This window comes from Bubalus kerabau, chromosome 3, assembly GCF_029407905.1.
Source record: "Bubalus kerabau isolate K-KA32 ecotype Philippines breed swamp buffalo chromosome 3, PCC_UOA_SB_1v2, whole genome shotgun sequence".
Taxonomy (NCBI): domain Eukaryota; kingdom Metazoa; phylum Chordata; class Mammalia; order Artiodactyla; family Bovidae; genus Bubalus; species Bubalus kerabau.
In genome coordinates, this window is record NC_073626.1 from 58,059,165 (window position 1) to 58,084,118 (window position 24,954).

The 24,954-nt window shown below is 41.1% G+C and overlaps 1 protein-coding gene across 8 annotated transcripts in view; it reads left to right on the forward strand.

The window, feature by feature from the left end:
- Window positions 1-24,954, forward strand: part of SAP130 (Sin3A associated protein 130) — a 76,601-nt gene that overhangs the window by 18,308 nt on the left and 33,339 nt on the right. For 3 of the 8 annotated variants that reach the window (XM_055571872.1, XM_055571877.1, XM_055571873.1), the window contains exons 8-14: window positions 6,060-6,219; window positions 6,374-6,464; window positions 6,669-6,773; window positions 11,200-11,341; window positions 13,501-13,622; window positions 18,644-18,946; window positions 19,754-19,931. In XM_055571872.1, the coding sequence (XP_055427847.1) occupies window positions 6,060-6,219; window positions 6,374-6,464; window positions 6,669-6,773; window positions 11,200-11,341; window positions 13,501-13,622; window positions 18,644-18,946; window positions 19,754-19,931 (1,101 nt within the window). The remainder of the gene's footprint in view (window positions 1-6,059; window positions 6,220-6,373; window positions 6,465-6,668; window positions 6,774-11,199; window positions 11,342-13,500; window positions 13,623-18,643; window positions 18,947-19,753; window positions 19,932-24,954) is intronic. The other 5 variants (XM_055571875.1, XM_055571878.1, XM_055571876.1 and 2 more) reach the window with 3 other exon arrangements.

The following is a 24,954-nucleotide window of genomic DNA, read 5'->3' on the forward strand; positions in this document are numbered from 1 at the left end:
GTCGTGTCTGACTCTTTGTGACCCCATGGACCGTAGCCCACCAGGCTCCTCTGTCCATGGGATTCTCCAGGCAAGAACACTGGAGCGGATTGCCATTTCCTTCTCCATGTGTAACCTTCAGCAAGTTTTAAAGTTAATCTAATCCTTAGTCTCCTTTTCAATAAAGTGAAGACACTTTACTTTTTGGTAATAGACTATATTGTCTGAGGTACAAAGAGATATAATTGCCCACTATAAAATAGACTATGTGTTATTCATGTTAACTTTATAGCACCTTTAAAAAATTAATACATTCAGATGGTGTGATGAAATTCAGGGTTAGATTTTTTCTTTAAACTATGTTTAATTATCTGTCTTTTCCAGTCTATTGTGTTTTTACTAAAAAAATGGATGTTGAACTTTGTCAGATATATTTTCAGCATATAACACTATCTCTTCACTCATAAAACAAATATGTGTTGTATACCCCCTCTGAGCCAGTCACTACTCTAGGCATTAGAAATGCACTAGGGAGTTAAACAGACATAAACTGTAATGATCAAATGATTTTTTTCTGTTTAAATGATCCATAACTATGATAAATTTCAAATTTATCAGTTCAGTTCAATCACTGAGTCATGTCCGACTCTTTGCGACCCCATGAACTGCAGCATGCCAGGCTTCCCTATCCATCACCAACTCCTGGAGTCCACCCAAACCCGTGTCCATTGAGTCAGTGATGCTATCCAACCATCTCATCCTCTGTCGTCCCCTTCTCCTCCTGCCCTCAATCTTTCCCAGCATCAGGGTCTTTTCTAATGAGTCAGCTCTTTGCATCAGGTGGCCTAAGTATTGGAGTTTCAGCTTCAACATCAGTCCCTCCAATGAACACCCAGGACTTATCTCCTTTAGGATGGACTGGTTGGATCTCCTTGCAATCCAAGGGACTCTAAAGAGTCTTCTCCAACACCACAGTTCAAAAGCATCAGTTCTTTGGCACTCAGCTTTCTTCACAGTCTAACTCTCACATCCATACATGACCACTGGAAAAACCATAGCCTTGGCTAGACGGACCTTTGTTGGCAAAGTAATGTCTCTGCTTTTTCTTATGTCTAGGTTGGTCATCACTTTCCTTCCAAGGAGTAAGCATCTTTTAATTTCATGGCTGCAGTCACCATCTGCAGTGATTTTGGAGCCCCAAAAATAAAGTCTGACACTGTTTCCACTGTTTCCCCATCTATTTGCCGTGAAGTGATGGGACCAGATGCCATGATCTTAGTTTTCTGAATGTTGAGCTTTAAGCCAACTTTCTCACTCTCCTCTTTCACTTTCATCAAGAGGCTTTTGAGTTCCTCTTCACTTTCTGCCATAAGGGTGGTGTCATCTGCATATCTGAGGTTATTGATATTTCTCCTGGCAATCTTGATTCCAGCTTGTGCTTCTTCCAGCCCAGTGTTTTTCATGATGTACTCTGCATATAAGTTAAATAAGCAGGGTGACATATACAGCCTTGACGTACTCCTTTTCCTATTTGGAACCAGTCTGTTGTTCCATGTCCAGTTCTAACTGTTGCTTCCTGACCAGCATACAGATTTCTCAAGAGGCAGGTCAGGTGGTCTGGTATTCCCATCTTTTTCAGAATTTTCCACAGTTTATTGTGATCCATACAGTCCGAGGCTTTGGCATAGTCAATAAAGCAGAAATAGATGTTTTTCTGGAACTCTCTTGCTTTTTCCATGATCCAACGGATATTGGCAATTTGATCTCTGGTTCCTCTGCCTTTTGTAAAACCAATTCGTCTAATTCCCTTTAAATTCTAGAGATAGATGGTGGACTTCCCTGGTGGTCCAGTGTTAAAAAACTCATCTTCCATGCAGGGGATGCATGTTTGAGCCCTGGTCAGGGACCTAGAAGCCTATATGCTTCAGAGCAGCTAAGCCTGCACACCACACCTGTTGAGTCTGTGTGCCATAACTAGGCAATGAAAGATCCACATGATGCAATGAAGGGCCCACGTGCCCCAGCTAAGACCCGACTCAGCCAAATAAACTTAACTTCTAGAGACAGAAAGTTTAAACAGACCGATTTCCATAGAAAAACATAGAAAATTTCAAAGCACTATCTCCCAGAAAATCACCTGGCCCAGATGATTTCATTGAACTCTACCGCACTCTAAAAGATCCAATAAACAGAAGATAATTAAATTAGTTCAAGAACTGGAAAAAGAAAGGAAATTTCCAAAGAAATTTAAGTGGTGTGTCTTCATCTGTTAAATAAATTCAGTCCTGTCTGCCAGTTCTTTTATCATTTTTTTGTTGTTCTTCATCACTTACTGGAACAAAATTTATTCTTTTGCCAAGGGCCGAAAGAATATTGTATCTGTAGATCCAATATTTTGAATTTTCACAGGCTCTAAATTGTTTCCCAGATGAATATCCTTACACTTAAAAAATAGTTTGGCTGATAAAGAACTTTTTTGGTTCCTGTGTTATTTTTTCTTTTAAATTTTATTTATTTGTTTATTCATTTTGGCTGTACTGGGTCTTCATTGTTACACATGGACTTTGTCTAGTTGGGGCTAACAGAGGCTACTCGCTAGTTGGGGTGCGCAGGCTTCCCGTTGCTGTGGGTTTCTTGTTGTAGAGCACAGGCTTTGGAACGTGCTGGCTGCAGTAGTTAGGCTCTTGGGCTCCAGAGTGTGAGCTCAATAGTTGTGGCAGATGCGCTTGGGTGCCCTGCAGCATGTACAGTCTTCCCAAAGCGGAGGTTGAACCTGTTTCTCCTGCCGTGGCAGGCAGATTCTTAACCACTGGACCACCAGGGAAGTCCTGGTTTCCGTATTTTTTTCCATGAGTATTTTCATGAGATATTTTCTCTGCTTTCTAGAGCTGAGTAGTCTATAGCCTGACTTTTTTTTAACCTTGTTTGTCTTTGAATTTCAAGAACATTTTTAGGACGTGTTTCACCATTACCATTATGTATTGGTTTGTTCTGGAATATGATGTGCCTTTTTAATCTGCACCATAACACTGTATTTATGAAAGTTTTTGTGAATTGTATCTTTTTATATTTATTCAATTTTGTTCTATTTTTTGGGGTGGGGAGGAACATCTGATGATGTGCTTGTTGGATCTTTTTGCATGACTTCCTTGTCTAACCCTTTTAAACTATTTTTTTCCTCTCTTGACTCTGCTTACTTTTCTCATGGTTTTTCTGCCCCTTACCAAACCCTCAGCACTGTGTCTCAAGCTCTACTGCTAATTCTGCCTTCATTCCTGACACAGCTGAATGTTTTTTTTTCTGGTTCTGTCTCGAGTGCTCCCCTTTTATTTTGTCTTCTGTTGTCTCATCGTCACTTCCAGTGAGCTCCTAGGTCTCTGCTTTGCATTTTCATTCCATAGAAGCAGGTATGTCATTCAGTTCCTTAATTCATGGCACAGTTTCCGTCTGCCTGGTGAGAACATTTACAGTGGACACCCTCACTTCTGTCCACCTTTTTTCTTGCACCATCTTTAATTAGATACCGTTCTGGTTCTTTTCTGAATCCTAATCTTTGAATGAACTTACTCTGGACCAACCAACCATCTGTAGTTGGTTCTTATAGGCTGAGCTCTGTACTGGGTTAGAAGTTTTCCTGAAGACTCGGGATGCTGTTTTGAGGGGTTTTGGCCATTACTTCTCTCTTGCCAATGAAAATGCACTGCTGAAAATGGCAGTTTCTCTTTCTGAGTTTCACCACACGGTTTCCCTGTGGAGCTTATCTGTATCTGTGCAAGTCCTAGTTCATGCCTTGCCTCTTGGATCTTGAAACTGGTCAGGGTCCAGGTTCTGCTTTAATGTCATCTCCCACTGTTATAGACCATTTTGGTTTACTGGGTCAGAGTATGCTCCTCACTTTGAAGAACTATACTGGATCTTATCTCTTAAATTCAGTTTGTAAACCCATTCACTAATATCCCACCAGGTCTGATTTTAAAGCATTTTGAGAGAGGATCCCTATGGTGAAACCATTGCTTAGTTTGGATACATGAGATCCCAGTCACATCACCTTTACAGCTTAAATTTTCATGTTTTCTTCCTCCTAATTTATATTCACATGGTTCCAAAAGCATAAAAAGGTGTGCAGTAAGGAGTATCACTCCTCCATCCCCCATCTGCTAGGTTTCTGTGATCCTTTCCCTTTGCCTTTTGTAAGGTAACATGTTAATAGCTTTTGGGGTATCCTTCCAGTGTTTCATAACTGCAATTGAACTCAAATGCAGTTCTTAACTTTTATCCTTTTACCCCCAAAATTGTATAATTCATGGATTCCTAAGCTGCTCTGTTACTGCAGCTGGCTGCATGTGAGTCTCATAATTCATATATTCCTCTTTGGGTTGGTTTATATATATATGTTTATGGCAACATATATTGAAAGTTTTCCTTTTCAGTATGTGGAATTTCATTGTTCTTTTAGGACCAATATGATGATCCATTGTATAAAAGGATTTGAGGTTTGTTTCCTGTCCTGTACTATCATAAATAATATTACAGTGAATAACTTTATACTTAGGTCCTAATGCATGTGTGCAAGAAATCTGTAGGATAAATTCCTAAAAGTGATCACAAGGTGAATGTGATTGTAATTTTGATACCTGTGTCTTAATTGCCTTCCTTAGGGTTTGTACCAATTTACACTGCCTGCAGAATATTTAAAATTTCCTGTTCCCTTACAGCTTAAACAACAGAGTACACTGTGAGTTTTGAGGAATTTTGCCAATCTGATAGGTGAATGATGCTATATCAGTGTCTTTTAAATTACATTTCTCTTCCTCTGATTAAGACTTAGAGTCTTTGCACTTTGTTAAGGGGCCATTTTTTTTCTTTTTAGCAAACTGCCTATTCATATCCTTGGCCTCTTTTTTTATTGGACTGTTATTTTTCTCATGGATTTCTAGGAGTTGTTAGTGTATTAAGATTACACTTTCATCTATGAGTCTTTATGATACTTTGCTTGTAGTGAGTTTTAGGAGGTTTGCTTATTTGTTTAGAGTTAAGTTTATTGATCTTTTATAGCTTTTGGATTTTGAGACCAAAAATCTCAAATTTTTGTTAGATTGTTAGAAAGCTCTCCCCCACTCCAAGGCTATAAAAAAAATTCTATCTTTTTTTCATGTGTGTGTTTTTTTTCCACTAAACCTTTCATTATTTTCGTATTTATCCTGGTGTATTGTGTGAAGGTAGGGATTCAGTCTTATTTTTTTCAAATGACTACATAGTCTTCCCAGCATCATTTATTAAATAGCCCACTCTCCCTCTCTCTGATTGGAATTCAGCTTCAATTATCTTACCATTTTTGTAATTTCAGTAGCTTGCTGCCAGTTAATTTGACATGCTGTCTGTGTTGATATCCTTTTCAATTAGGCATTCATAACTGTAACTTTATCATGTGGTAAGGGATGATATAAAACTGGGGGAAGAAAGAAGTGCTTCAGGGATCAAGGTTAAACTTTTAATCAGGGTTTTCTGTAATCTTCCCTCATAACAATTAGAACCTTATCTTCACTTTGTTCACAGAGTGAAGTGTGTTTATTATAATAATACTTGCTCGAGATTGTCAGAGAGTGTTGATTATTAATGTTGAAGATACTCAGATGATTAAGGATTAATTTATTTGGTTCGTGGGCTTCCCAGGCGGCGGTAGTGGTAAAGAACCCACCTGCCAGTGTAGGAGACATAAAAGACATGGGTTTGGTCACTGGGAGGGGGAAGATCCCCTGGAGGGAGGGCATGGTAACTGACTGCAGTATTCTAGCCTGGAGAATCCCATGGACAGAGGAGCCTGGCGGGCTACAGTCTATAGCATTGCAAAAAGTCGGACACGACTGAAGCGACTTAGATCGCACACATCTTGATGCCTTTCCAGATGAAAGGTTATGGCAGTTTAAAGAGAGAAAATCGATGGACAGTTAAGTTTATTGGTTCACCTGTGGACTTCATAGACATGTAAAAAAGTAAAACTCTGACTGATCTTGCACAAGACTGCCTGCATTATGTCTGGAGAAACGTCATAGATTGTCATGTCTTTTCTGTCTTCCCAGTCGGCCAACTCTGTCTCTCCAGCATCCACCGTCTGCAGCAATTAGTATTCAGCGTCCTGCCCAGTCACGGGATGTGACAACAAGAATCACACTGCCATCTCACCCTGCGCTGGGAACACCAAAACAGCAGCTGCATACCATGGCGCAGGTAAAACCAGAGGTGAAGAGCCATCTGTATACTCTGTGGGTTAAAACCAGAATTGTGCAAGTCTGGCTTAAAGCCTGGCAATATTGAAGGGAATGGTTGCTTTTAAAGGAGACTGAGTGGGAGAAGTTCTTGTTTGTAATTGTGTTGTGGGCTGTTCCGCGCACAGAAAACGATCTTCAGTACTGGCACACCAGTGGCTGCAGCAACAGTGGCTCCTATTTTGGCAACCAACACCATTCCTTCTGCAACCACGGCCGGTAAGTCAGCAGCCCTGCTCTTTCTGCCAGGTGAGGAGGAGGCATAAGTTGTGGGTTCCATTTTTACTTCTCAGTTTCAGGCAGAGAATGAGAATTAGGCTAGAAAAATTCTCTTAACTTTTCCCAAAATCTTGGGATTTTGAGAGTATGTAATAAATGCAGAGAGGCCATTGTTGAAGAATTTCCCTTTCTGTCTTGTTCCAGGATCAGTATCACACACACAAGCTCCAACAAGTACAATTGTTACCATGACAATGCCTTCACATTCGTCACATGCTACTGCCGTGACCACCTCAAACATACCAGTTGGTAAGTGTCATGCAACGTGCAGACAGAAGCTTACAAGGAATTTTTCAGCCCATCTGACTGGGTCTTCATATAGATGGTTAGTGTTGACTTTTTTTTGTTGTTGTTAATTTTCAAAGCAACGCTGACTTTTAACTTTGAATATTATTTGACATACAGATTTCGCATTTTGATGGTAGAGCAAGAAAAGGTAACAGTCTTTGAGAGCTCAAACTATTTTAACTCCACTTTGGACTTACTCATCAAACTTTGCCTCTTCTATGTGTACTTTTTAAAAAAATAAATTAACTTCACTGGTAAAAGTTTGAGAGGAAAAATAGGAAAAGCAAGAAAGAAGCAAAAATCAGGAATGGAAGGAACTTGTACACTAATAGGTTGTTTGGGAAAAATCTCTGGGTGATGCAACAGTGGGAAGAATGCTAAACCTCAAGTCACTTCCCCAAGGTTCTTGTCTTGAGTGACACCCAGAGTACTTCATGACCACCCTAAAATTCCTTCCAGGCTTTGTTTACTCCCCCTTTAAATATGTGTATATTTTCATTATTAAAAAATATTTGAGGGATTTCCCTAGTGGTCTCGTAGTTAGGACTCAGCACTTTCACTGTCAGGGCTTGGGTTGGATCCCTGGTCAGGAAATAAAGATCCTGTAAGCCATTTAGTGTGGCCAGGAAAAACATCTGTTAAGGTTTTGGCAGCCAGACTTGAGTGATGGAGAGAAGAGATTGGCAGGCTTTTTCCATAGGGCCAGATCATAAATGCCTCAGGTTCTGCAGGCCTCATAGGTGTATACAGCCACTTAGGTATGGACAAGTGAAAGTGAAGTCGCTCAGTCGTATCCGATTCTTTGCCACCCCATGGACTGTAGCCTATCAGGCTCCTCTGTCCATGGGGTTTTCCAGGCAAGAGTGCTGGAGTGGATTGCCATTTCCTTCTCCAGGGGATCTTCCTGACCCAGGAATCAAACCCGCGTCTCCCACATTGCAGGCAGATGCTTTACCGTCTGAGCCACCTATGTAAACAAAAGAGTGTGGTTGTGTTTCAGTAAGACGTTTAATGGGCATGGAAATTTGAATATCATATCATTTTCACATGTCACAAAATATTTTTCTGTTTAATTTTCCCCCAACCGTTTAAAAATGTAGACCCATTGTTCGCTCATGGGCCAAAACAGGCATCAGCAAGGTTTGGCCCGCGAGTTGCCAACACCGGTCCTCAGAGCTGGTAGCTCACTTCAGAGCTTCCAAAGCAGAAACTGTGGTGTGTGCGGCAGAACACGCCCCTCTTTAACCCACAAGTCACAGGTTTCAGGTTGGTAGTGTTGACTGTGCCCTGGTTCTGTAACAGTGAGTGTGCCGTCTTACTTTCCTTCACTCCTAAAGATACGAGACAGCTGCTGTATTTATAACATGCTGTGCTTTTCAAAGTAGAGACCTGGTGACCAGACACACAAGTGTGACTCCCTAGCCTGCTGCGTCCCAGCTCTGAGGTGGGCCCTCCCTCCCCACATCCTTCCTTTGTGCATGTGACAGACTAGAGCTTCCACAGCCCTCGTAGCAAACTTTGAGGGCACATTTCCAGAATATCGGTAGGACCCAGGAAACTTGCTCCGTTTTCAGAGAAGCCCGAGTGCCAGCCTCTAAACTGGTGCTCAGCCCCACAGCACGCTCTTAGCGAGAGGATACTGTGGTCTTGCTCACGCTCCTGCTCACTGTTGCTTGGCATTAGAGAGCCCAAACTTCTTTCCCACCCCTCTGAATTTAACATCACTTCTGTGAAGTTTGGGGTTGGCGTATCTAGCATTAAAACACTTATGTTGAAGAAGATCGCTGACTGCTCCGTGTTGCCATTTCAGATTATTTTCTGGCTGTACCTAACAGTGTCATCAGTCATCCTCAGCACTGTATAAAGTCAGAGCCAAGCCCTTTCTTTTCATTTTATAGTCGAGAGTCTCACTAGGGAATGTGTAGCTATGAAGAAAATCAGACCAGTAAAGAGGAGCTGTGTACCCCAGAGGGGCTCTCTGGTTGTGTCTTGAACCCTCTCTGTGAAGAATCATTTAGAGATCAGTTTTTATTAATGTCACTCTATCTTCCTAAGAGTAATACTGTGGAAGTAAACTCACCAAAAGTACTAGGAGACAAATAATGTTCATTCATTTGGCTGAACCTACCAATTCTGCCTCTCCTGAGTATTTGCAGTTACATTCTCTAACTGTAGTCTGTGGTTATATTCTCTAGCTCATTTATCTTCGATGTTTTACCATTTACTAAATTCTAGATATGAAAATCATTCGACAGATGTGTCCAAACAGATTTAAACATCTGCCACTTAATGTGATTTTGTCTAAGTTCCATCAGGATTTTTGCTCTAGTTTTGTTTTCCTCTTGTGTAATAATCCAAATATTTGTTACATCATAATAGGATCCCTGTATAGAAGTGCCTCGATTCAGAAGGGATACCTGATAAGAACCCTCGGAGTATTGATTTTCAAGTTAGGGGCATAAGAGGTGTATTGAAGCCACCTGAGTGGCTTTTTGTGTCACTTGCTTTCTCCAGGTGAGATTAAGTATTGGATTCAGCCATTGTTATTACTAGGAAAGTATTGGGTCAGGGGAAAAAGTCTGATTAACTGTAAGCATAGGGTTCCTTCCTGCCATAAATGCCTGTTTCCAGGAGAATGACATCCTTATTTTTCTCCACACATGATAGTGGTCTCAGATTAGGTGATCATGGTGTTCAGAAAACAGGAATCATCTTTGAAAATAGCCCCAGTTTATGATTTCTGCATTGTGATTTTCCTGAAGGGTTTTTCTTTTCTTTTTTTTTTTTTTAAATAATTGAAGACATTTTTAATTAGGAAAAAGTAAAAATATTTTTCATGTATGTGTTTGTGGTAACCAACCTCTGCTTAGCTACTCTACCAAATGACAGGTACTTCCCTATTGGAAGCATTATTTTTTCTCCTCCCTTTTATGGGCATACTGACAAAACAAGGCTTAGTTGCTTTTTACTCAGCACAGTCTCTACTTACTACTGATGAAAAGCGCATCGTGCTGACTTCTGTCTGCATTAGACATCGGGGCCATCCTCAGTGGTGAACTTGGGCATCCCACCATCTTCCTACAGAGACTCCCCAGCTGCCTTCCTCGGAAGCTAGTTGGGCATGGGGGTGGGGGCGGGGAGCTGGTGCTCAGTGTGCCGTTCTTTGGGTGATGTGCTGACGCCAGCCCAGTCTCTGCTGTTTATGTGCCTGTCGTTGCTGTGGTTGGGTCTTTATACAGGTGGAATTAAATTTGAAAACTATTATTTTTATTTTTGCCATAAAATATGCAGAATCTCAGGACACTCAAGAGACTTTAAAAATAAAGTAGTCATCTAAAGAAGACTTCCTCATAGATGAGAAAACTGAGCTTGAAATGATCTCATTACTAATTAGCTACATTTATTACTAATTGGTTAAGGGCCCTGGAGAAGAATCAAAAGTATTTGCCATTTCTGTATTCACTTTTTGTTTTTTTAAGTCTTCTCCTTTAAAAAAAAAAAGTCTCCAGGAAGCCAAGTCAGGGGGAAAGGGCCCACTTGCTGATGTTTGTAATAAAGTATTAATATTTCTGGGCTCCAAAATCACTACAGATGGTGACTGCAGCCATGAAATTAAAAGACGCTTACTCCTTGGAAGGAAAGTTATGACCAACCAGATAGCATATTCAAAAGCAGAGACATTACTTTGCCAACAAAGGTCCGTCTGGTCAAGGCTATGGTTTTTCCTGTGGTCATGTATGGATGTGAGAGTTGGACTGTGAAGAAGGCTGAGTGCCAAAGAATTGATGCTTTTGAACTGTGGTGTTGGAGAAGAGTCTTGAGAGTCCCTTGGACTGCAAGGAGATCCAACCAGTCCATTCTGAAGATCAACCCTGGGATTTCTTTGGAAGGAATGATGCTAAAGCTGAAACTCCAGTACTTTGGCCACCTCATGTGAAGAGTTGACTCATTGGAAAAGACTCTGATGCTGGGAGGGATTGGGGGCAGGAGGAGAAGGGAACTACAGAGGATGAGATGGCTGGATGGCATCAGTGACTCGATGGACATGAGTCTGAGTGAACTTCGGGAGTTGGTGATGGACAGGGAGGCCTGGCATGCTGTGATTCATGGGGTCGCAAAGAGTCGGACACGACTGAGCAACTGATCTGATCTGATTAATATTGAACCCTGCTTTGACAAGTAACAGTTGTGAATGTATCAGTGTATTGTCAGATTGAAATAATTCAGTTGAACCCATAGGTACTCATGTTTTCATTTTTTATTTTGATTAAATATCTAGGCTTCTTATTAACATTTGCATTCTTAAGATTGTTCCTGACCGAGAATGTTTCAGCATGCCAGTAGAAGCATTTGAGCAGTAATGTAATTGGATGATACTTTTTTGTAGCTAAGGTGGTGCCTCAGCAAATCACACACACGTCGCCTCGGATCCAGCCTGACTACCCTGCAGAGAGGAGTAGCCTGATTCCCATTTCAGGACATCGAGCCTCTCCAAATCCTGTGGCCATGGAAACCCGCAGTGATAATAGGTAGGAGGAATGTACCCCATCATGTCACCAATTGTTTTGATTTTTCAGTAAAACAAATTATCCCACAAATATGGCATATATTTCCTTATTTTCAAATTTACCCCTGAAAATCCAATACATTGTATGATTTCTTTAATTTTATGAATGAAGCTGTGCTGTATTTACTCATTCTCCTTCTGATGAATGTTCTAGTATCGTTTTTTTTTTTTTTGCCTTGTGTATTTCTTGGTTTAATTTATTTTGAGCCATTTTGAATGTAAGGGTGACAGCATCATGACCCTTTTATACCTAAGTGTAATTTCCCATTTTCCTCCAGAGAACAAAACTGTTCTCATTTAACCACAGTATGGGCATCGGAAATGATCCTTTAGCATTCCACTCTCTTTCATACATTGACATTTTAGAAGAGTATGGATTGGCTAGTTGTTTTTGCAGAACATTCTTCAGTTTGCGCTTGTTGGATTGTTCCGCATAGTTAGATTCAGCCTGTGCGTTTGGGGGCTGAATGCCGTTAGGGGATAAGCTCTTCTCGTTGCTGTATACCACAGAGCTCATGCTCTCCTGTTCTCCCGTTATTGGTTGTGTCAACATTGCTTCATGAAGTTGATGTTTGTCAGATTTTCTACTGTAAAGCTATATCTTTCTTCTTTGTAAATAACTAATCTGTGTGGAAATACCTTGAGACTATAGATATCCTACTCCCCAATAAACTTTTACTCAGTAGTCTTTGCTTCTGTTGATTATTGGCTGGATGTGTTGATGCTTGCAATATGATGGTTGCAAGATAGTGATTTTTTTTTTCTCTCATTTCCTTTATGTTTATCGATTGGCATCCTCACGTAGAGAAATTTTATCAATCCTCATTTATTTCTTTTGTTGTGTATTTTATTTTTTAAAAATCCACATGGGCTCATGGACTTGGTTTTGTTTATTCATAATTGTAATCCATTACTGTCACCTGTTTTAATGCTCACATTGTCTCCAGGTTGGTCCTTGGGAGCCCCTTCGGACTAGTTCCTGTGGGTTTTACTGTCCTGGTCATTCTAGCCCTTCCTTACTTCTCACCACAACAAAATACTTGAAGCTCCTCTTGAACTTGATCTCTCTGAGCCCTGGTTCCTTTTCATCATTTAGAACCAAGATCTAGGCATTAGATCTGTTTATCTTGACTGTACTGTCATTTCTTCTAGGCCCTTTAGCAGGAGAGGTAGGAAGTAGATAGCATTTTTAACACAAGTGCATCCGGGTGCCTCTGGTTCAAGCCCACTGCCTCCCACGTTCTGTATTTGTGGTTCACGTCTCCTGCCTCACAGTGAAAACCAGGAAGAGTGTGTATGCAGTGATTTCATGATTGGATCCTTTTTAAATACTCGTGTTTGATTATTACGGTGTATAGAAATGCTTATTTTTTTATAATTAAATTTTTGTATTTTTAGTTGAAGGATAATTGCTTTACAATATTGTGTTGGTTTCCAGCAAACATCAGCATGTATCAGCCATAGGCATACATATGTCCCCTCCCTCTTGAACCTCCCTCCCACCTCCCTCCCCATCCCACCCCTAGAAACGCTCATCAGCTTGGGGATATTTTGTTTGTTTTTATCAAGGTATGGTTGATTTACGGTGTTGTGTTAGTTTCTGGTATATAGCAAAGTGATTCAGCTATATGTGTATGTATACATTTTTTCCCATATTTTCCATTATGGTTTATTATAGAATACTGAATATGTTTCCCTACACTACATAGTAGGGCCATGTTGTTTATTTTGTATATAGTAGTTGGTATCTGCTAATGCCAAACTCCCAGTTTACATCTCCTCACCCCTTGCCCCTTTTGTAACCACAGGTTTGTTTTCTGCCTCTGTGAGCCTGTTTCTGTTTTGCTCCTTTGGATCATATTTTAGATCCCAAATATCGATGATATATGACAGTGGTCTTCTCTGACTTGCTTCACTTAATATTGATAATCTTTAGGTCCATCAAGGTTAAAATACTACTTTCTCTAGGTCTGTGTCCTTTGATATAATTGTTTGGGACACAACTTGAGAAATGTTGGTAAGGCAGTTAAAAGTATGAAGAGTTTGTAGGCGATAGGACCATTTGAAGGGAAAGAAGGAAATAGACCATTTTGGTTCATATTATCTGTGTTCCATCTGTAGACCATCTGTTCCTGTTCAGTTCCAGTACTTTCTCCCAACGTACCCACCTTCTGCATACCCACTGGCTGCTCACACCTACACCCCAATCACCAGCTCTGTGTCCACCATTCGACAGTATCCAGGTATGAACCCCACTGTTACGGTGACTTAACATTTTAGTTTTTGCAAGCAATGAGATAGAAATTGATCAGTGGGTATTACTACTATGAATTTAATGATTCTAGCTTCAATTTTCAGAATCAGATAAGGCTGAAATCTAAAGCTTTACGGTTGTAAATCACCATTTCTATGACTGTAAAAGGTTGTTACTTATTAGTGATATTAGCATGATTTTATCCCACCCTGAGGATAATTACGATAAGTTTTGTTATCCCTTAAAATGGTAGTGCAGTTAAAAATGAATAAAGCTGTACTCTTATGGGGCGTCTGTTTCATGGGTTATTTGTTGTGTTTTTAATGTTAGCCCAGTTATGCTCAACATTCACCATCCAGTCTTGTTAATAGTGTTCTTTTTGCCAATCCAAAGTAAACAATACTTAAACTGCAAGGTTTGTATAATCTTTTGCCGTGAGACCCTCCATTCACTTCAGGCCTGAGAAAGCCAGGTTATCAGACTGTGGCCGTTGTCCTTCTCATGTGCCTCCGGGGCTGCAGCCAGGGCCGCCTGTGGCCACTGGGCATTTGAAGCCAACCTGGCACAAACGAAGAACTGAATTTTTTGTTTTAAATTAAAATGAGAGAAATTTCAAATATGTTTGGAACAACTTAGCAGTATGAAACTACTTTTTGCAAAATTGTTGATTTTATGAAATCAAAATAGAAATCAAGTATTTCTGATAAAAATTCAGTCTCTGAATTGAAATGTGATTTGAGAGTAAAATATGCCCTGAATTTTGAAGACATAATATGGAAAAGAGAATTTACAACATGTTACTAATAACTCTTATTATTATTTTAAAATTATCATTTTTTGGATATATTGAGTTAAACGAGATGTGTCATAAAAATTAATTTGGCCTGTATTTTATTAACATGGCTACTGGAAAATCTAAAATTGCATGTATTACTTATATTTTTGTTGGACAGCGCTAATCTAAAGCTTTCAAACACTGGGATGTTTAAACAGCTTTGAAAACAGGTTCCTCCACCTCTACATTTTTTGTGTGTGTGCTTTGATGTTTTTTTTTTTTTTTGCTGAGGGTCAGGGAAGAAATGTTTGTTTTTAAAAACTTTCTTTTTAAAAGGAATTCATAACTGTTCTTTATTAGCAATCTTATAAAGTAAAATCTTGTTTAATTGATTGTTGCCACAAGTGGGATGCTAAAAGTATTGTAGAAGCATGTCTGTGTGTTACACTGATTGCTGAAAACTTTGAGTCTCTTAATCAGTAATAGCACTTGCCTTCAGGTTCCTTCCTTCATCCACTAGCTCAGCCCATTGATACTTCCCTAACAGTGCAGTTGTTTTGCCTTTCTGGAGAAGGCATCAATCATTCATGACCACTATGTATTTCTCTGAACGCTAAGCAACTGAAAAGAGCATGCAGACTCTCTTGAGCTAGAGCTGACTATGCAGACACTATCACTTATGTATAAACTTTTATTGTAAAAATCCTTCATAAGAACACTGTCTGAAGTATTGGGGAACGTGCCAGTCACCTGTGTCTACATTATTCTTTTTTCACCTCTGCAGTAGCCCTGATGGACACTAACACAGAAAAATAAATAGCAAAATCAGTACTTTATTTCTTCCAGTATCAAACCGTCCTTGTTGGTGCAGATGTGAGGTAGTGTAGTATTTGTCTGCACATGGATGGACACAGATGAATAAGTCATTTAGAAACCAGCTAACAGTATCCTGTTTTCAAGTATCATGAATTTATTAGCTTGTTTTAAAACAGATATTTTTAAGTCAAGAACAGAACAGGAAAATTTGTATATAATAGGCTCTGATCTTGCCAAATATGGATCACTTTACTATATAGTTTATGGTAATTAGAACAGTTGTTTATGGTCTTGGTTGCTTTTACAGATGAGATCTTTTTGGTCTATTATAAGTTAGGTGGAGAGATGAATATATAAGTCTAGATATATAACTATAGGGCTTCCCCAGTGGCTCAGTGGTGAAGAATCTGCCTGCAATGCCAGAGATTCAGGTTCAGTCCCTGGGCTGGGAAGATCCCCTGGAGGAGGGTATGGCAACCCACCCAGTATTTCTACCTGGAGAATCCCATGGATTGAGGAGCCTGGAGGGCTACAGTGCATAGGGTTGCAAAGATTAGGACATGATTGAAGTGACGGCACATATATGTAACTGTATATATATGTGTGTGACTATAGGTATATAATCTATATATTTTGCAAGGAATTGATGCCTCTCATATTGTTACTGAAAATTCACTTGTTGCGGAGGTGTTTTCCGTTTCATTCATTGGTTTATTCATTCATTCATTTATTAATTCCACAAATATTTATTGAAATTCTATGTAAGATCCTATGCTAGCTCTGTTTTAAAATTGACTTATAAACAGATGTTACTTTCAACAAGTTGAGAGTCTAGTAAGGAGATGAGATGTGAAAAGATACTGTAATATGCTCAAGCTCACAAGAGAGACTTGAGCAAAGCCACGCTGTTTCTGAGGTAAGAGGTTACTTCTACTTGAGAAGGTCGGGTTGGAGGTCAGGAATGATTTCCTAAAAGAAATGACATTTGGGAAGCATCTTTCAGAATGGATGGGGCAGAGCCATGGTAGGACTGGAGAAAAGCACATTTCTGTCTGTGAATAAAGTATTAACTAAAATATGTGCTTGAAAAACCAGAGTGGTTTTGTTTTGGTGGAAGCATAGTGTGAGTAAGAATGCAAAGTGTGGAATAAGATTAAATCTTGCTCAGTACTGAAGAACCTTAATGCCCATGCAGGAGACACAGGATCAATCCCTGAGTTGGGAAGATCCCCTGGAGGAGGAAAAATGGCAGCCCACTCCAGTATTCTTTTCCTGGAGAAACCCATGATTAGAGGAGCCTGACAGGCTATAGCCCATAGGGTCACAGAGAGTCGAACATGACTGAGCACGCACACACACATGGTGTGGGTGAGAATATAAAGTGTGAAATAAGATTGGGTCTTAAAAAGGCTTGTAGTAGTAACTAGACTACAGGTTCTACAGCAGGCAAATGACCAAAAAACTGTTGTGTAACAGAAATAACATGGGTACACTTCTCAGGAAGAAACTGTAATGCTCTGGAAATTGTGTATGTGTGTATTCTACAAAGGAAGAATTGTACTATAACAGTGACTTTTAAGTTTCCATGTTCTATCACTTCATTATTCTTAATGCATAATAATAATTTACCTTTTTGTTTGTCATTTATAAAACATTTTTAATTATATTATTAAAATTGGAGTATTTGTTTTTCAGTCACTAAATCGTGTCTGACACTTGGCCACCCCATGGACTGCCATGCCGTGCTTCCCTGGCCTTCACTGTTGCCCAGAATTTGCTCAAATTCATGTCCATTGAGCCATCCAGCCATCTCATCCTCTATCATCCCCTTCTCTGCCTTCCCTCAATCTTTCCTAATATCAGGGTCTTTTCCAGTGAGTCAGCTCTTCACATCAGGAGGCCAGAGTATTAGAACTTCAGCATCAGTCCTTCCAGTGAATATTCAGGATTGATTTCCATTAGGATGGACTGGTTTGATCTCCTTGCTGTCAAAGGGACTCTCAAGAGTCTTTTCCAACACCAGTTTCAAAGCATCCATTCTTCAGAACTCAGCCTTCTTTATGGTCCAACTCTCACATCTGTACATGTCTACTGGAAAAATCACAGCTTTGACTAGATGGACCTTTGTCAGCAAAGTGTTGTTTCTGCTTTCTAATATGCTGTCTAGATTTGTCGTAGCTTTTCTGCCAAGAAATTCTAAAATTCCAAAAATGAGATATAATTGACATACCTTAGTTTCACATGTACAGCATAATGATTCATTATTTACCTATATTGCAGAATAATCACCACAGGTCTAGCTGGCATCTGTCACTATACAGTTCCAGATTGGTTTTTTCTTGTGATGAGAACTTTTTAAGATCTACTCTTAGGAACTTCCAGATTTACAATACTGTATATTTAACTATAACCATTATGCTGTGCATAATGTCCCCATAACTTAATGTCTTTAACTGGAAATTCGTTCCTTCTCACTACTTTAGCCTGTCTCACCCGCCCTCTGCCCTTGCCTCTGGCACCACTGGTCTGTTTTCCCTATCCAGGGGCTCAGTTTGTGATTTTCTGCATTTTAGATTCCATATGTATGTGAGATCAGATGATGTTTGTCATTCTCTGTGTGACTGACTTCACTAAGCATAATACCCTTGCGATTCATTCATATTGTCACAAATGGCAGTGTTTCAGATTTTTTTCCTTTTTAATAGCTGATAATATTCTTTGGTGTGTGTATATACCATATCTTCTTGATCTACTCATCCACTAGTGGACATGGCTTGTTTCCATATCTTGGCTATTGTGAGTAACGCTGCAGGGAACATGGAAGATACATATATCTTTTTCCAGATTTGTTTTCTGAGAAGAAAAGTCTTTTGTTTGTTTTCTTTCCACAAATAGTGAGAAATCTCTTCTTTTTTTGTTTCTTCCTGGGAATGTTTGTGTTTTCAGTTTTGTTGTTGAGTCAGTTTTTAATGTACACAGTAGATGATTGAAAAAGGACAGGTTGATTGTTCTCTTAAGTGCATATTTTAGAATTTAAAATTAATAACTACTGTATTTCAGAAATTCCTCTGATAGTGGTTCTTCTATCAATTAAAGCAAAGATTCTTGACTGGGAGGCATGGATAGATCGCAAAAGTTTGTATTAATTATTTACATAGTTGCCTGGCTCACATTTGGCTTTTAATAAATGATTGCTTTTTTCTCATTTTAATGCTGTTTCTACAGAAAGATCATCTCAAATTAATAGAAAGTAAGGTGGAGAAAACGTCAATGTTTAGAGATTTATATAGCACTTTTTTTTTAATTGAGAGTTTAGATCTTGAACGTGGAAAAATTGTTTTGATTTGAGTGTTTTCCTCTTTAGGTCGACTATATCTAATCAGAGCTAACATTCTTGTCACTTTCTGCATCATTTGTAGTTTCAGCTCAGGCTCCAAACTCTGCTATCACAGCTCAGACTGGAGTAGGGGTGGCATCCACAGTCCACCTGAACCCCATGCAGTTGATGACAGTGGATGCATCTCACGCTCGACATATCCAAGGGATCCAGCCAGCCCCCATCAGTACACAGGGGATCCAGCCAGCCCCCATTGGCACCCCGGGGATCCAGCCAGCCCCCATCGGGACACAGGGAATTCACTCAGCAACCCCCATCAGCACCCAAGGACTTCAGCCTGCACCAATAGGGACCCAGCAGCCTCAGCCGGAAGGAAAGACTTCAGGTAATTTTAATTTTTTACATGGAATTTGGTATGGAGAGAAAAGATACATAGGGTTTATATCATGGTTCTGCCACTTGCTGGCTTTGTGGTCTCAAGTAACCTCACGAAATCTTAGTGTCCTCTTTGGAACGTGAGTTGCTTAAAACTTACCTGTCAGGATCATTGTGAGCATTAGAAACTACATATGTAAGTAGCTTAATACGCATTTGCATAGGGGGAGAAGCGCTCCTAGTTGAGAGGGTACATTCACCCTTACAAAGGTAGTATTTACGTTCCATTTTAGGATTTTCTTTTTCATTTTAATTTTTTTGGGTCACTGTGTAGCTTGTGGGATCTAGTTCTTCAACCAGGGATTGAATTCAGGCCCTAGCATTAGAAGCACAGAGTCCTAACCGCTAGACAGCCACGGAATTTCCTAAGATTGTTTTTGGAGTTGTTTGTAAAGCATAAAGCTAAGATAGACTGGAATGCTAGTACCATTAAGGAATTGAGAAGCGGTGATATTTTACAAAAAATCTATAGGAGAACATTTCTTGAAGTATGGTATGTACTTTATGTATCTTATTTATTAGTAATTATGATTGTAGAGCAACGAAAAGTGGTTTTTGATCAGTAGGCTTTATCACTTGTCCCATTTTGCCATCTGCTTTTGTTCTTATCCCTCTGCTTGAAATTGAGAAGTCCTAACATGGGTCCTCTTCAGTGTGGTAGTCTAATCATTGTTCTTTGTCTTGTGTGACATTTTAGTCATGTTACTCCTGTTTCCTTCTTCTCCTGGTTCTGTCCTGCCCCCTCCGTGTCCTCCAGCAGTGGTGCTGGCGGATGGAGCCACAATTGTAGCCAACCCAATCAGCAGCCCATTCAGTGCTGCTCCAGCAGCGACAACCGTGGTGCAGACTCACAGCCAGAGCGTGAGCACCAACGCTCCAGCCCAGGGCTCATCCCCACGGCCAAGCATACTCCGCAAGAAGCCTGCCACGGATGGGTGAGTAGACTCGGAAGTGTCCGACGGCACCTCTGGTTCTCGGCATCACTGGTGTAAACAGAAGGCGCCAATCCAGTGCTGTAGCAAGTGCAGTTTCTGCCCAAATAACTTGCCGGCCAGGTTGTTCAGTAGAGCCTTGCTGAGTTCAGACTGTAAGATGGTAAGAATCCAGGGTTCAGTTGGGTGTCAATTTGTAAACATCTGTTGCATATTAATTACTTTGAGGGTTCTCTGTGGTTCTGAGAGTTTAATGCTGGAACCCCTAGCTTGTACTGAATTTTTTGGGCTTATCTAGATAGGCACAGTAATGTGTGCTGTCTGTTTTTTCCTCGTTATCCTAAATGAATTGTTGCTTCAGGCAAGCAGTGTTCCAAGTAAGTGTATTAAGGATCAGATTTAGTAGCAGATAGTGTTCCGTGCTGTAATAGAAGCTTCTGAGTTGGTGGGTCATCGGCGAGAAGATAACGTGCTCTGCTGTGAAACAGAGATCCAAGTCTCTGTCTTTTAATAAATACTAAGTCTGTTCATGATAAAGTAACCTTATCAAGGAAAATGCAAGGCAGAGCCTGTAATGAAGATGGCAGATTGAACATGCTCTTCTTAATTTCTCCTCCTGTCAAAACCCCACAGAACTTTTAGTAAAGAGGCTTTTTTAAAAGATCATAAATATATAGGGATGGGGAGAATAGGAGAAGACTCAACAGCAACAAGACTTGGAGGCTAGAAAGCAGATAGGCAAGCACTCACTCATTCCCTTAGCAGTGAGAATGCTGGATGTTAAGTCTGCAGAGAACAATTGAGAACCATCCTCATTTAGATTGTAAACCTTCAGAAGAACCAGAAACAGGAAGAACTGAGGGTGAAAGGAAGCTCGGCTGAAATCTTCTGAAAAGTGGTTAGGGCCCTGCCTTGTCTGTCCACACTGCGGATCTGTGCTGCACCTCCTCCCCAGCCTCGGGGAACTCTGCAAGTGGCCCACTAGGATCAGCCAGCGCAGCAGAGGACAGGGCACTGTACCAGAAGCAGACTAGATGACCTGGACAGCATGGCGTGTTGAGACTGCCTGTCCACTTCTCTCATTTGGCTGCCACAACCCTGGCAATTAAAGAGAAATTGAGATGAGGACTCTACTCTCCTAGGGCCCATCAGCCAGATGGGAAGGATCTAAAAATACCTACACTAGGGGTTTAAGGACCCTTCAGATAGGGATCAGGTCACCCTTAAGGTAGACAAACCCTGCCACAAGCTCAGAGCATCCCATCAGCTTTTTAGTCCTCCTTCATCATGAGCATGCAGCCCAGCATATCAGGTGCCTGCCGGGGATTCTAACAATACAAGATAGAAACCACTGAAAAAGGCAGTTTGAAAGATGCAAAGGCCAGGCAAAGAGAATAAAACTAAAAACAAAGCCTAAGAAAGCATGAACAGAGACAGACCCGTCAGTGCCATCTTCAAAGGACAAAAAAAAACTGCATCCATCAGACGGGAAGGCCATGATTCTCAAAGGGAACAGTCAGAGAACAAGAGTGTGTCCTGAACTTAGAAGTGTGAGAGCAGAAATTGAAAACTCAGTAGAGGAGTTGAAATGTAAAACTGAGGAGATCTCTCAGTAGAACAAAAAGACAAAAGGGGAGAAAATACCAAAAAATTAAAGCACCAGTTGAGGAGAATCCTGCCTTGGAAGAGGAGGGATCATAGTAAATTACCAGAACTGAAGAGTAAGCGTTTCCTGATTTAACAAACCACAAAACGCTTGGCGCAGTATGTGCAGTGGACACACAACTGGCTCCAGGATAAAATATTTAGAAACTTCACAACACGGGACGCAGCGAGACCTGCCTTTCTCCCACGCTTTGTCGTGTACAAAGGCCCTTCTGCTGCACCTTCCGTGATGACCTGTTACCATCCAAGCCCCCTGGGGCCTGGCTTCTCTGAGCGTGGCTTTTTGCTCTAACTGGGTCCTGGCTCTTCTCTGGGGTCTCAGTGGCCTTTTCCTCGACTCTCCCCAGAGTGGTGGCTGTCTCTTCCTCCCCCTCCCTCCCTGTCACTTGCTGTGCCTGGAGATGGGGTGACAGTCCTCTTGGCGCCTCGTCGCCACTCTCAGTCCACTCCTCCTCAACAGCAGATATGCTTCCTGGTCTGTATTTAAATTTCATAAAATTTGCTATTGAAAAAGTAGTTTCACATAACCAGGTTCATCTAGACACACTGAAAAGTTTTCCAATAACTGGATCAAATACCAGTTTTAATTTTTTATGTTTTTTTAAATGTTTCTTTTATTGTGGTAAAAGTCACATAATATAAAACATACTATTTTAACCATATTTAACATACATTTCAGTGGCATCAAATACATTCACATTGTTGGGCAGCTCTCGCCATCATCCACCTCCCAGATTTTCACCTTCTTAAACTGAAGCTCTGTCTCCACTAAATACTAACTCCCCATCCCCCCTGTCCCTTCACCCTTACAGTGCCTTCACCTCCTGGCCCCTGGCATTACCAGTGTACTTCCTAACTCTGTGAATCTGACTGTTCTAGTCAAATACCAGCTTTTAAATTCAAATTAACTTCAGTGAAACATTCTTTACCGTCTTAGCCGCCAGGAAGCCCCTAATGAAACTTTCTTAAAGGTCCTGCTGGTCACTTGCATTTACTGCCTTTCGAGTGCTTAGTGGCCCCATGTGACTGGCAGCCACCTTGTTGGGACAGAGTCAGGTTTGATTTAGAGACTGTGTGTGTCCTTCAGAAGGTACCTACTGGCTGGCTGTCATACTGTCTTTAACATAAAGAGAAATTTGACATTTCCCAGCTCTGTGGCCTCTCAGTTGCTTGAATGTGTCCCTTGCATCCACCCTTCCGTAGCAGAGCACCCCCAGGAGTGCAAGCATTCCACGGCTCAGAAGTTTAGCAGCATTTTCTGTACCCCAGTGGCCCACAGCCTGCCTCCTTCCATGCCCCTGGCAGCAGAACTGTGACTCAACAAGACCCAGCTGGAAGCCTGCAGCCTCTTGGTGCTTAACCACCTTTTCACTCTTCTAACTGCCTTTCCTGACATCTTTGTCCGCTCTCCCTGGTTCAGAGTCTGTGGTCCGTTGCAGTCATTCGCTTTCATCCATCCTCAGGTTCCTTACCCTCCTCTTCGCTTTGTCAAAACCAGAGTTGAGTCCTGATTTGCGTCACGCTGCCTGCATGCGTGCAGCAGTGTGTTAGGGAGCACCACACTGCCTGGCCCTGCCTAATCTCATACACCTCTGCTGGGGTCTCATGGTGGACCAGCGCTGTCTGCTTTCTTCACCGCCCTTCCAGACAACCAGGTATCTCTGTTCTTTTCCAGGCTTCCACAGCTTCTTCCCACATTCACTAGTAGCTAATGAAAGTGCCACCTACTTTCTTGAGAAAATGGCAACAAGCGCAAGAGAACTTCACAAACTCGCTGTCACATCCTACCTGCCAGCCTCTTCTCCCCGCTCCACCTGCATTTCCCAGTACAGGTGGGCCCCAGGGGTGTCTCTTCAGAGCTCCCGTCACAACCTTTGTCACCTATTCCAGCTCTTCTCTCTCTCTCCTCCTTCATCAGTTTTTTCTTGCACATCCTACCTACCAGCCTCTTTTCCCCGCTCCACCTCCATTTCCCAGTACAGGTGAGTTCCAGGGGTGCCTCTTCAGAGCTCTGATCACAACCTTTCTTACCTACTCCAGCTCCAGTTCTTCTCTCTCTCTCTTCCTTCATCAGTTTTTTATTGCAAGTGGGTTATTCACATAAAAAGTATAATCTTGCTGTCTGTTCTTCCATCTTAAAAAAAATTTCTTCTATTAAGCCACTTTCCTCCATTCTCTACCCCATTTTATTTCTCCTGTTTGCAATGAAAATAAAGGAGTTGTCTCTGTTTGCCAGCACTGCTTCTTCCAGTCTGTCTTTCTCTTTCAGCATTTTCAGTGATGTATAGAAAACTGTGCAGATAATGTATGTACAGTGTAATGAGTTAGCACAAAGGGAACCCAATGTACATCTGTGTGATTACCACTACTTCCTCCCACAGGTTACTAAGCAGTTTCTCTTCTTACCCTCTTTTGCCTCTTTCTGAGTTCCCATAGAATCATATATATATTTTTGTGACTCTGTCATCTTTCACTTGGTTTTGGACAATTCATCCATGTTACTACATGTGATTGTAACTTTTCATTGTTGTTTAAAATACCCTTATATAAGAAGAGCATCATTTATCCATGGATCTTTGGGTTTTTTCCAGTTTGGGGCTGTAATGTTATCCCAACATCTTTGTACATCACCTTTGATGTGTCCATAAATGTGGTACCCGAGAAGGGATTTGCTGGGATGTAGAAGGCAGTGGCACCCCACTCCAGTACTCTTGACTGGAAAATCTCATGGGTGGAGGAGCCTGGAAGGCTGCAGTCCGTGGGGTCGCTGAGGGTCGGACACAACTGAGCGACTTCACTTTCACTTTTTACTTGCATGTATTGGAGAAGGAAATGGCAACCCACTCCAGTGTTCTTGCCTGGAGAATCCCAGGGACAAGGGAGCCTGGTAGGTTGCCGTCTATGGGGTCGCACAGAGTCGGGCACAACTGGAGTGACTTAGCAGCAGTAGCAGCAGCAGTCTGTGCTCATGTTCAGATCTAACAGGTGACGCCAGCAGCTTGTTGAGGTTTTATACCCATTTGCACTCTCACTAGCAGTGGAATCATTGCCTTTGTCATCACCAACACTTGTTATTTGGCACTCTTTGTAAGTTTGGTCATTCTGTACATTTATAGTATATCTCTTTATGGGTTTGGTGGGGGGTTGTTTGTTTTCTGGGGTGAGTGGAGTTGGTCTTGCTTTTTTATTTTTATGTGGAAAGTTTAAACAGAATACAAATTTGAACATAAGAATTTATTCCCATAATCCAACTTCAGTTATTAACTTAGTCCATGTTTCATCTGTATGCCTATCCACTCCCTTTTTTTACCGGCTCTTTTGCCCCATGGAGTTTTCCCTTTCCCCCGCCATCTCTTTCCCT